Source organism: Tupaia chinensis, unplaced genomic scaffold (assembly GCF_000334495.1).
Source record: "Tupaia chinensis unplaced genomic scaffold, TupChi_1.0 Scaffold000315_1, whole genome shotgun sequence".
NCBI classification, from domain to species: Eukaryota; Metazoa; Chordata; class Mammalia; order Scandentia; family Tupaiidae; genus Tupaia; species Tupaia belangeri.
Window position 1 is genome coordinate 1,197,148 of NW_006159808.1, and position 13,444 is coordinate 1,210,591.

General features: G+C 43.4%; 1 protein-coding gene across 1 annotated transcript in view; it reads right to left on the minus strand.

Annotated features, from left to right (window-relative positions):
* SLC9B2 (solute carrier family 9 member B2) overlaps positions 1–13,444 on the minus strand; it is a gene marked incomplete in the record, with an annotated part of 44,991 nt that overhangs the window by 28,528 nt on the left and 3,019 nt on the right. Inside the window, 3 exon segments of the mRNA XM_027772919.1 lie at positions 1,850–2,020; positions 8,630–8,810; positions 10,027–10,158. Coding sequence (XP_027628720.1) covers positions 1,850–2,020; positions 8,630–8,810; positions 10,027–10,116 — 442 coding nt within the window.

Below are 13,444 nucleotides of genomic sequence, written 5' to 3' on the forward strand. Positions count from 1 at the left end.
TCACACCCTTCACTTCCCCTTCTTCCTTCCTTCCTTCCTTCCTTCCTTCCTTCCTTCCTTCCTTCCTTCCTTCCTTCCTTTCAAGAGAGAGAGATATGCTGTAGGATTTGTGAGCTTGCTGGAGAGAGAGAGAAAGTGAGAAATTACCCCCCAGGGGGATGACCACACCACAATCCCTTCTCCATCCTCCTCTTGGGATTTTGAGGCACATTCACATGTGTCTGGTTGAGTTTTAAGCCACACATTACGTGGGAGTCCAGGAGGTAACCATTACGCCGTCTGCTGGTAGCGGGAAGAAAGCTTTTAAATATTCCGGTGCCCAGGCCATACTCCACCAATTCACCCAGAATCTGGGCGTGGGGTGGGGTGAAGGGGGTGTCACAGGCATCAACTGTCTAAAAAATTTCTTAGGTAATTCCTATGTGCAACCGGGTTCGGGAACTAAAGATCTTGCTACTACTTAAGGTGTGGTCTTGGTGCGTATTAGAAATGCAGACACTGAGGCCCTTCTCCAGACCTACTTACTCAGAGTTTGCACTGTAACAATATCCCAAGGTCATCCTCTGCAAAATACAATTTGAGAGCCACTGATTTAGAGGCAGGAGTCAAGCAAACTTCTTCTGTAAAAAGTCCAATGATATTTTATGCTTTGTGGGCCATGTGGTCTGTTTCAGCTCCTCTCCTCACCTCGGCCAGCACACCGTGAAGGGTCTGGACATTACAGAAGTGAATGAGCATGGGTGTGTTCCAGTAACGCTGATTTGTACAAAGAGGTGGTTTGGTTTGCCTACTTTTTATCATAGCATACAGGCGTATCAGAAAAAAATCACTTTAATAATAATTAATCTCTCTTTTTTTTTTTTTTTTGGAGAGGTTTTTGCTATAGGGCGTGTGTGCTCACCAGAAAGACAGAGAGAGACAGAGAGACAGAAAGTGAGAAATCACTCCCTGGGGGGATGGCCATGCCACAATTCCCTCTCCTCGTATCCTCTTGGGATCTTGGGCACACACGCACATGTGCCTGGCATGAGTTTAAGCTACGGGGTCTGGTATTCGAACCGCAGTCGACTACATGGGAGTCCAGTGACATAGCCATTACATCAACTGCTGGTCCCAATAATAATTAATATCTTTAGTAGATAAAAAACACTTGTGAGAAATAATATGAAGTTGGTGAAATACCTTTAGTTTTATCTAAGATAAAAAATATTGGGTCAGGAGCAGCAGCTGATGGCATAATGGTTAGATCTCTGGGCTCCCATGTAGTTGACCACAGTTTGGGTCCCAGACACGGCAGCTTAAGAGTCAAGCCAGTTGCGGGTGGATGCATGCCTAAAATCCCAAGAGGAGAATAGAGGAGAAGGGATTGCGATGTGGCTATCCCCTGGGGTGGGGTGGGGAGGGTGATTTCTCGCTTTCTATAGGAATAGGAATAGAAACAGAATAGGATTGTAATTTCTATGTCTCTGTCCCTCTGGCAGGCACACATACCTTATAACTAAAATCTCTATATGAAAAGAAAAATTGGGTTGTCAGAAAAGTCATGATTCATTTTTGCATAGAGAAAACATAGAAAAATATGGTCATGACTTTTCAGAGGACCCACTATATTGAGGAGTGTGTAGACTATTGACCACTCTTGTTTTTAATGTGCTTTAAGTTTATCTAATTCGATTTTTAAAAATTGCTGCTTAACAATGGGCTCACACAAGTTTTCAGAATGTTAGTGATTGCTTTTTGCTTTCGGTGCAGCAAAACCAGAAATGTTTTGTACCTTCATTTCCCAAAGCTCTCCAAACTATTATTTTTAAAATGATTTACCAGGAATAAAACAGGAAGTAGCACTTACCAAGAAGAGGGGGGAGTGGAGGCAGCGTAGGCAACTTAATGAGCCTCAGAAGTTTACCTCCCAGGACGGCACAATAGAAAAGGATTATAATTCCAAATAGGTTTCCTCCGGGAAGACATTCACTGCCAGTAACTGACCAGACTACGGCCCACAGAAGAACGATGATGGTAACTGAAATAAACCAGGAAAACGAGTTTCTATCAGTAAGCTGTCATATGCAGGAGTTGATATAATCTAAGATAATTTTTAGAATAAATATTAAATATATATGCAAATACTTAGAACCATGTGTAAACTATAAAGAACCTCGGTAATACTGAAGCAGGTCAGCAGGACGGCAGCCATTTTGAAATTAGGAAATGCCTCTAAAGAGAACCTGACTCAGGGGTCAGCAGGTGGTGTAGTGGTTAAAGGCACTGGACTCCCACATGGCTGACTGTGGTTCAAGTCCCAGACCTGGCTGCTTACCTTCTTGGATTCCCTCTTTCTCTCACTCTGTTCCTCTCTGGTCAAATTAAAATAAATAAATAAATAAATACAGATAAATAAAATAATTCTTTAAAAAAGAGAGAGAGAGAGAGAATCTGACTCACTGTTGAGTCAGGGGGAGGTCTGTTTGAGGAATGCTCAGATGAGAAACCAGGAGTGGGTATTTGAAGGAATCGGGATAACAACTCTGATTGGAGGGGAAATGATGTGGACCTGCTTGTATCTTATACCCAAAATACTAAGAACAGCTCGAATTTTCTGAGACATTTGATGGTGTTTGCTGATGGTCTCCCTGTAACTGACTACAGAATAAACTCCCTCTTCTCCAACTTCTGCCTCTCTTTTCACTGACAAGAAGCCGGATTTAGTTGGCCAGTGACAATATGAACTGGGCAACTGCCAGCATTTTAAGAAACAGGATATGATCAGTACCTTGGACAGCCGTTGTGCCCCTCCCAATTCTCATACCCCATCGCCCTTCACACTGCTAGAAAGACCACTCTTGGGGATTTCTAAAAAAAAAAAAAAAAATCATTCCTTGGTTTTCCTTTATGGTTTTACCACAAATACAACAAATAGTTAACATTATAAAGAGTGGGACCAGCAGGTGGCATGGAGGGTAGGGTGTCTGGATCTCACATCACCAACTGTGCAGTTTGAGTCTCAGACTTGGCAGTTTGAAAAACACACCAGGCCCATGTGCACACATGCCCAAAATCCCAAGAGGAGAAGGAAGGAGAAGGGACTGCAGTGTGGCTATGCCCCTGGGAAGGCAGGGAGTGATTTTTCACTTTTCCTCTGTCTTTCTGTCTGTGGTGAGCTGATGCGCTATGGCAAACTTAAAAAAAAAAAAAAAAAAAATAACTGTAAAGAGTAATAGGCTTGTGAAATTGAAGAATAATCACCATCTTTACCCTCTTCCTAAGAATGTGAGAATATCTGAATCCCAATCACCCTCCAGTGTTTTAGTCTGTCTTCTATTAAAGATTAGATTATTTCGTTTTTACAGTCAAGGTTTGCCTCGAACTGCTCCCACGCTTCCCTAAGTTTACCGTGATTCATGGTGGCATCTCCAGCCTCTCACCTGGGACCACTATGCTCCTGCCTACAGGTTTCCTTTCATTGCCACCTTTTTTCTTTTTACCTTTTTCTTCCATGAGTGAGAGAGACAGAGAGAAGAGGCAGGGGGATAGTATCTCCAATGGGCTCCAACACCGCCACCCTCCCCTGCCGTCCCCAGCCCTGAAGCATGGGCATGAATGTGACCAGCACCATCAGGGAGGTCTCTGGACGTGAACTCAGAACTTTTCCATGTAGGTCAGCCTCGCAGTGTCGTGTCTCACCACGGCACCGCCATCCACCTCCCAGCAGAGACAATTCTATTAGAATGTGAAACATACATTCCTGTTTGGAAACTTTTGTTCCAAAAAATTGTACACAAAACACAGAAAGGCTTGGAGGGGGAGGGGTGCAGTAAGTGGTATGGTGGTTAAAGTGCTGGACTCCCACACAGCCAACTGTGGTTCAAGTCTCAGACCTGGTGGCTTGAAAATCATGTCAGGTGTGTGTGCATGTGTGCCCAAAACCCTGAGAGGAGAATGGGGGAGAAGGAATTGTGGTATGGCTCATCCTCTCTGGGGTGTGTGTTGGGGGAGTGATCTTCACTTTCTCTTTCTCCTGTGAGTACACAGACCCTATGACAGAAACCTAAAAAAAAAAAAAAAAAAAAAAAGGCTCCTGGGAAAAGCAAAGATCAGAGGTAGACCACTGAAAACACAAAACTTGTGAGCAAAGCACTAACAAAAACAATCCTAATAAATGTACCAGCACAGTTAAAGCTGGAGAGCTCATGGCCTCTCCAGAGAGAGAGAGAGAGAGAGAGAGAGAGAGAGAGAGAGAACCTCCTCCATGGGCAATGGTCATGCTGCAACCCCTTCTTCTCCATCTCTCCTTCCTTTCAGGATTTTGGGCACGCGTGTGTTTCTCAAGCCACCACGAAGTGGGGCATGTGGAAGCTGCTGCCTTACCCACCAGGCCATGGCCGGCCCCTCCACTGACGTCTGTACGCCTGCTATGTGGGTTTCCTGCTTCGCCATGGAGATTCTCCAGGGTATTTACTTTAAGTAATGCTTCGCCATGGAGATTCTCCAGGGTATTTAAGTATGAGCAGTTCCACCAACATTTGATCCCAACTGTGTCCCTCTTATCAATCAACATTTTTTTTAACTGGGAGAACTTCGGCAGCCTCGTCATCTGTTCTCCCAGCTGCTTCACTGACACGTGCAGCTTAATTTGATAGCTTAATGCTGTGGAGTCCTTGAAGTCCTTGAAGCCAGTAACCAGCGACCAACTGTGTGAAAGGGATGCTTTCACAGCGGATGTCAGGGGCTGTCTTTAATTACAGGAAAGCAAATACCTGATCTATTTCTGTTTTCGGTTTTGAATTCATTGTGTCTTCACTCGCTATTGCTTAACTGTGCAAAATACTAATATTCCAGAAAAGGTGATGTGTACAAATACAAACGTCTTACTCCATGGACACAGTCCCTCCCACTGTGGCCCCTGAGGGGATTCAGGGTGGCACACAGCCTGACTCAGAGTACGCCGTTCATCCTGAGAATCCGTGAGTCAAATCTTGGTTTCATTGTCTGGAATGATCTCATTCTCATTCTTAAAGAATAGTTTTTGTAGATATACCCTACATTTGCCTCAAATTCTAGGTTGAGAGTAATTTTCTCTCAGTTCTTTGAAAAATCAGTCCTTATTTTCTGGCTTCCATTGTTGATGTTGGGAAGTATAATTTCAGCTCTTCTAAGGAACTCTTTCTTGTTCAAGATCTTTGCTTTTTCTTCGGTTTTATGCAATTTCAGTGTGATGAGTTAGGTGTGGCTTCTTTGGGTTGGCGTAGGATTTATGTGTGTGTTTTATTGATTCTGGAAAATTCTTTATTTCTTCAAATACCTTCTCTTCCTTGTCCTCCCGATTCTCTCTTCTGTAGCTGGGACTGGACATCACTCTCCATGTTGCTGACTTCGGTTTCCTGGTTTTCATCCTTGTGTCTACTGCGTTCTAGATGTTCTCTAGAGCATCTGGAGTCTGTCCACCGATTTTCTTTTCACTTAGTCTACTGCCTAAATCTATCCATTGGTTCTTTTATTTCAATTACTGTACTGTGTCAAGTTCAAGTTGGTTCTTATTCAAATCTGTTCCTTTTAAGTAGTCACTTGCTTTGTATCCATAAGTCCTCTGTGCTTTGTCACATGTTTATATATATGGAAAACCTCTGTAGTCTATTTTCATAGATGGGAAAATTATGCCAACTGTTTTCTGCTTCCTTGTACATGTTGTGATTTTTAGTTTGTTTTCTTGCAACAAGGAGTTGGCCTTGGGACCAGCAGATGGCTTAACAGTTACATTGTTGGACTCCCATATAATCCACCTTGGTCTGAGTCTGGACCTAGTGGCTTCAATGTGTGTGTGAGTGCCCAAAACCCCGAGGAGATAATGGAGGAGAAGGGACTACAGTTGTGGCCCTCCCCCCAGCTACTTGCTTTTTGTCTCTCTTTCTCTCTAGTGAGCACTAACACCACATAGAAAAAAATCTCTTTAAAAAAAAAAAAGGAGCCAGTCTTTGCCTGTGGGTTTATTGGAGTCTTAGGCTAATGTGAGTTTTCCCAGATAGAATCTATTTCACTTTTAGCACATGCGTAGAAGCTTAGGATCCAGAAAGATACATTTTCAGATTGAGTTTTTATCTGTGAATCTGAGCATGAATCTGGATGAAATCATACATTTTTAATGGAGATTTTCCCCATGCCAGCAACCAGTTGAGACAGGTTAAGGAGCAGGCCCCATCTGCAGGGAAGGTTGAGCTTCAATTCCTCGAACCTTTAGGTTCCAACTGTATGCAGACAATGGGGGGGGGGTTCCTCTGTGATACCCCTGCCCTCAGGCAGGCTCTAGCTTCAAATTCACCAGGTTCGTAGAAACCTCGAGAGTGACAGCCAGCTTGAGTGTTTATTTACTTCTGCCGCTTACGCTTTGTTTTTGTTGTCTGACGATTTCTGCTTTCTCGACAGGTGGAAGGCACGTTTAAAAGACTTAAAAGATTTGTTTTCATTGGGTTCAGTGACAGGATTGTTCATCGAGTCTTGTCTGACATATTGCTAAAGAGAAAACTCAACTGCCCTTTTTCTAGACCTTCACAGAATCAGATTTGCTGGGCTCACAACACTGTTGTAATGAAATAACGCAGGGGCCCTTTGATTTTTTTCCAACTGGCCATGAGGGCTGAAATTTCTACTGCAACACAGGCAGTAAAATGAGAAAGCAGGACTTGCCGGCTGCTAACTGCTACTTCACCACGGCACTTACCCGACTTTATCCTGAATCCGGCAGGAGAGTGAGAGGCTTTCACTTTTCCACTTTGATACCTCTTGGAGAAATTCTAGCTCTCCTTTTTTATCCCATTTGAAATACAGTTGTAAATATGTAGCCAATATGAATTTATAAAGTTTCTGTTAGTAACATTTATACAAATTACTTACTTTTTTTTTTTTTTTTTTTTTTTTTTTTGAGAGGTTTTCACTATAGGGCGTGTGCGCTCGCCAGACAGACAGAGAAAGACATAGAGACAGAAAGCGAGAAATCAACCCCCAGGGGGGATGGTCACGCCGCAATCCCTTCTCCTCCATTCTCCTCTTGGGATCTTGGGGACGCACGCACACGTGCCCGACGTGAGTTCTAAGCCACCGGGTCCGGGACGCAAACTGCGGTCGACTACGTGGGAATCCAGCGACATAGCCATTATGCTAACTGCTGGTTCCCACTTACTTTTTTCATTTATAATACTGGAAAACTGTATTTTCACATATAAGACTTCTTAGGAAAAATGCTCACATATACTTAATGCGCACAGGAAGAAATAGGGACAAAAGGAGTCTTGAAGACCCCCAGGACAGCAGCACAGGAAAACAAACGATGAGGTGTTTCTATAGCGTGAGTCCCATTTTCCAGACAGTTTTGTGAAAAATAATTATAAATATTTTTAAAAAATGAGACTCAAAATCACATCATTCATTTTTCTCCTTCTCTGTGTCAATCTGTATCTGTTTAAATGTAAATATTTTAATAGGAAATGTGCCATATTTTGAATAGCAGAAGTTACAAAAACAACAGAAAGGACAGAGAAAGTATTAAGTTATCTGTCACCCTATCATCTAGTGTATATTTTGGAAGCTGGTTTTCTTTAAATGGGCTAAATAGAGCTTGAGGTTTTCTTCCATGCCTGTTCAGAACTTGGCTTCATTAAAAATATATCCAGGACCTAACATGTAAAATACTTAGCTTCCGTGGTCTCTGATGAAGTGGTTAAGATGGTTTTTAGAGCTCATCAATGAACTGCAACTGGAAAGAAGTGAGCCTTGTTTTTCAGTACACCGAAAACACACCCTGAGAGACCAGATACTTCAGCGATGCTGCCATTCTTAACAGATTTTTGAAGTTGTCTTTAAGTTTGCTGTTATAGACAATTTTCAAACCTCTTCTTTTTCCTACTATATTGCATATCTCTCCACACACACACAAATACACACACACTTCCTTTTTTAGCAAAAAGTGGCATGACTGAAACAGAACACCCATTTATTCATCAGATTGATATCAGAATAACCTTTGGCTGCACCCAAAAACCAAATCCATTTCTAAGAGTCAAATACAGCCCAACCCTAGCACTATTCGAAATTGTGCTGAGATAAACATCCCCCCCCAAAAAAAATATAATCCCCCAAATATTTTAAGTAATAGCAACTCTACTGGAATCAGTGGAGTTACAAGCCAAGATCTTCACTTATAAATGACAGGACCCATTTGGAAATATAAGCTGAGCTTTATTTGCTCAAATATTAGTTGTAATGATAACCAGCATTTAGGTAGTGCCTTTCTGTTTACACATGATTTCTCAAACATTTTTCTCACTGGAACCCTAACTTTCCTGTGACATTACTCAGACGTAGAAAAGAAAAACATCCTCAATCTTTGTTCTTTTCCCCTTCCTGCTGGTCCAAAGAGTGGTTACCACAGTGAGCTTGGAAGCCCTGGGTTGGGAGCCAGTGGAGCCCTGTCAGCCTGGGCCCCTGAATGACTGTGTGGAACGGAGTTACCCGCCATTGTGAATTGATCATCTAGCAGTTTTTATGTGACAAAGAAGTAAACTCTTTATCTTTTATACCACATTATTTTGGAATCTGTCATCAGAACTTCATATTTCACCCTCTCTGAATTCATCCTTACCATTTGTTATCACTCTGTCCAGTGAACCATGCGGAGGGCAAGCCAATGTTTGTCTCAATCTTTGTAGAAGACTCGATTCAGCTGGTGTTGCTTGTAGTGTTTTTTCACTGCTATGCAATAGGTTACTCCCTTCCGTTGGTTCATTTCCATCTACACCCTTGGTGTGTGTAACTGTCTCCTCCTGTACTTAAAGAAACAATTTTTAAAGAAGTCTTTAAAACTTGGGACCAGCAGATGGCATAATTGTTACATTGCTGAACTGCCATGTAGTCAACTGCGGTTTGAGTCCTGGACCTGGCAGCTTAAAACTTACACTGGGTGCACACGTGTGCGTGCATGTGTGTTTGTGTGTGTGCACCCAAAATCCCGAGAGGAGAGTGGAGAAGAAGGAATTGCAGAATGGCCAACCCCCGGTGGGGTTATTTCTCACTTTCTGTCTCTCTGGTGAGCACACATGCCCCACAGCAAAAATCTCTCTAAAAAAAGTCTTGAAAACTGCATTTTAAAAATACATTCATACAGTTACCTAGTCCTCATACTACAAAACAAGTTCCCATTACTAGAAACAAAGATTACACTTTTTTTTTGGAGAGGTTTTTGCTATAGGGCTCATGTGCTCGCCAGAAAGACAGAGACAGGGAGACAGAGAGACAGAAAGCAAGAAATCCCCCCCGCCAGGGGATGGCCATGCTGCAACCCATTCTCCTCCATGCTTCTCTTGGAATCTTGGGTACACATGCACACATGCCTGGCGTGAGTTTAAGCCACCGGGTCTGGGACTCGAACCACAGTTGACTACTTGGGAGTCCCGCGACATAGCCACTACGCCAACTGCTGGTCCCCAAAGATTACACTTTATAAGGGGACGTACAGCTTTATTATTAGCTAATCAGCTAGTTTGAAACAAGAACTATGTTAAAAATATTTAGCAATGAGTCACTATATTTAGTATAATAAATGTCTGAGTCCATAAAATTTCATTATGTTTTGTAATACAGGATTTAAAAATCACATATTTAAGATATAATTCAGGGCAATAGTTGGTACATATACCAAAGTGATTCAGGAAGACTCTCTGTGATGAAAACCTTTTCATATTAATTAATTTACTTGAATTTAAGCAATAAAAAGAAAGAAAAAATAACCCAAAACCATTCTAGAAATTAGACCAAGGACGACACACTGCCTTTCTCATGCCCTCCACTTGTTAAGCCTCAGGCGGGACGATGCTAATGACTGTAGCTGAGGCATGTGGGCTCACTGCCCTGCACTGGGCGAGTCTGGGATTGCTGGCTGAGTGGCAGAGACCAAGGAGAACACATGTGATCACACGTCAGCAGTGCTAGTGCCTCCCTTAGAGAAAGGCTGGGATGAGTCACATGCCATCATAGCTTTACCTGCGGTTCTCGGTGCACAGCGTCTGTGTGATTCATCCCCGTGGAAAGTCCTGAATCTTCACATTCAATTGCTTTGTATTCATCCCTCATGATTTATAATTAAGGAAACGATGATTGAGCCAAGAGGAAGATCTGTTGTGAAGAAGAAACAGTATAGATACAGAGTAACAATTGAAAATCTTTGGAGGTAAATGAACTCTAAACTATTTCTCAGGATGCTAAAAGTGTATTTGTTTGTTTATCTTTTTAGATTTTTTGCCATAGGCATGTGCCTTTGCCAGAGACACAGAGAGAGACACAGAGAGAGAAAGTGAGAAATCACCCCAGGGTGGGAGGGAGGTGACCATGCCTAAATCTCTTCCCCATGCTCCTCTCCGGATTTTAGGCACGCATGCTCAGTGCTGGGACTCAAACTGTGGGGTTGGGAATATTTGGCTAAACTATCTTAATTATTTATTTTATTTTATTAATTAATTCGTTAATTTTAATTTGACTAGAGAGATACACAGAGAGAGGGAAGCGGGAGAGAGAGGGAAAATGAAAAAGCAAGCCACTAGGTCTGGGACTTGAATGATGGTTGGCCATGTGGGAGTGTCCAGTGCCTTAACCACTATGCCACTGGCTGGTTTCCTCAGCTAAACTATTTTAAATTAGACTATTCTTAATGTCCAACTGCTGATCTTTAGTCTCACTCCAATATATTAGCCTCAGTCTTACCTATCTTTTACACCTCTTGAAAAAATGCTTGTTGACCAATCACATTTTTATGATTTTTCCCTCTTGTTTTTGAATTATATTTCAAAATATTGTTATACCAGGAAGATTAAATACAGACACATAGAAACAAGAGTTCAAAAACTAAGAAAATGGCCAACTTAATCATAGGGACAAGTCTGCAATTTAATTTGGAAGATTTAACCACAACAGAACATGAAGTACATGAGGCTGAACTGGTGAAATAGAATTTTATGACTTTAGACTAAAACATTGCTGATTTACTTCTAGGCTTTGTTTTCTGGTTTTAAGGATTTTTGTCCTGTCTTGAGCTGTGGATAGGTTCTTGTACCTACCATTTGAACAGAATCCTAACCTGTTTCCTGGCTTTAAGTTTTAAGCAAAGTTCATTAACATTTCTTTGAGTTATTAAAGCTAAAAGTGCTTTTCTTGATATTAAAAAATATATTTAAAAATGCCTATTTAATGACCGTAGTAAGCTATAGAGCATCAGCCAGGTGCCACCTTACAGCATATTCATTCTACTCAGAGTTTCACACCTAAAGTCAGACATGTGTTCACAGATATGTACATACCAGCTGAACTTGCTATTGAAAGTAGTTAGATTATTTAAGAAATTTTGTAAATCAATACAATGTGGGGAAAAAAGGAATGGAAAACTAATGTAGACACCTGAGATAGTGTGGGAGGAGGGTGAGAAATGGAAGAGGGTAAGAAAGAGGGGGAAAAGCATATATATACATATTTATGCATATAAGTGAAACTAGAAATGGAAAATTATCGACAATAAAATGTATGATTAAGCCACAAAAAAAATTCTACACAGCATTACTTATCGAATTGTCCTCACTAATGGGCCGACTCGATGTAGCAGGAGAATGTGCCAGGTAATTTTCCAACGTTGATATGAGAATGAGTCACCAGAGGGAAATAGCTGGATTTCATTATTCTCCATCAGATAAACCAGAGTCACGGATGCCCCCTGGTTCTTATTTCTAAATTAAAGTTAAGAAAGCACATTGCCAGGGACCAGCAGTTGGCGTAATGGCTATGTCGCTGGACTCCCACGTAGTTGACCATGGTTCGGGTCCCGGACTCGGTGGCTTAAACTCACACCGGGCACGTGTGCGTGCATGCCCAAGATCCCCAGAGGAGAATGGAGAAGAAGGGATTGCGGCATGGTCATCCCCTGGGGGGTGATTTCTTACTTTCTGTCTCTCTATCTCTCTCTGTCTGTCTGGCGAGCGCATGTGTCCTATAGCGAAAACCTCTCCAAAGGAAAAAAAAAAAGAAAATAAATAAAAAGAAAGCACATTGCCATTGATTGAATAGACACAATGTCTTAGACCCTGTGACGACGCCATGGTCACTTGCTGGTCACTGTGGGCAATGTAAAAGATGGCCAAACACACTCTTCATTCTCGACAGGCTTACGGTGCACCCAGAATAAGCTTATACCCAGAAGAAGCTTGCTCTGGACAGGCTTACGGTGCACCCAGAATAAGCTTACAGGGAGTGACTGAAACACCTGTAGGCAGACGCCAGGTCGGCTCAGCAGGCTGCTTCCACCCCTCCATCCTCCACTGCGGTGTTCGACAGCTAGAAAGCCAACTATTCCATTTCCTGTCACCGTGGCTGCTAGAGGTGGCCTGTGTCACCGCTCTGTGTAGGAGACGTAAGGGTGAGTAGTGGGGGAGGCCTTCGAGGCTCGCACTTCTGTTCTTTGCCCTCAATATTAATTTCCCTTTTCTTTTCCTAGAAGGCAGACACACCGGCTGGAAGGGTGAGCTCAGTACTCGGGAGAGTAGAGCCTTCGACTGGAGGAGTCGGCCCTCGGTGACATTTTTGAGTTGCTGCATCAGCCTTCGATGCCCAGCTTTGAGGAAATTGTGTAAACCAGTAACAATCAGGTTTTCTTTTTACTAGTAATCAAAGTGATCCCTAATGCACGGCGCACACCACACGCTGTGGGTGGAACTAAGGCGAGGCCATGCGACAGCGGAATCTAATCTGACACATACCTGAGTGTCCAAATGTGCCAAGTTTAATAAAGTGTCAGTGTTTGCATTAAAAATTACAAAGAAAATCAGTTTGCCTTCAGCACCACCACTAAAACCACCACTTTCTTCCACAGGGACATCTCAAAAAAGCCTCGTTTGATGTTCACGATCTCTTAGACACGGTATAATAGAATACATAAATACACACGTGTCTATATATGCGTGTACGTAAGTATGAAATCTAAACATTCACTGCAAGATTCAGACTGGAAAACACCGAGGTCAGCGGCGCCTTGGAGGCGCGACAGCCAGAGGGCAGCGAGGGGAGCCTGAGAACCGGTCGGTCCCGACCCGGCCCTTGGCCCCTGCCTCCTGGGAAGGGCCCCTGGCGTCCCGGGGCGATGCGGGGCCGGCTCTGGGCCTGGACCACCCGCGCGTAGTGCCTGGGGCCACTCACCTGGCGGGGTCCGGCGGGAGACCGGCTCTGTGCGACAGGTGGGGACCGGGACCGGGACGGGGACTGGGACGTGCTGGCAGGCGTGCTGAGGCGGCGGAGCCGGGCCGGGGTTCGGGTCGCGCCTGGTTCGGGGCGGAGCCCTCGGCTGGGTGAGCGCAGATAACGGGGCGCCGGCGTCTGCGGCCCCGCCCTGTCCGCGCGCTCGCCGGCCACCCGCGCAGGGGTG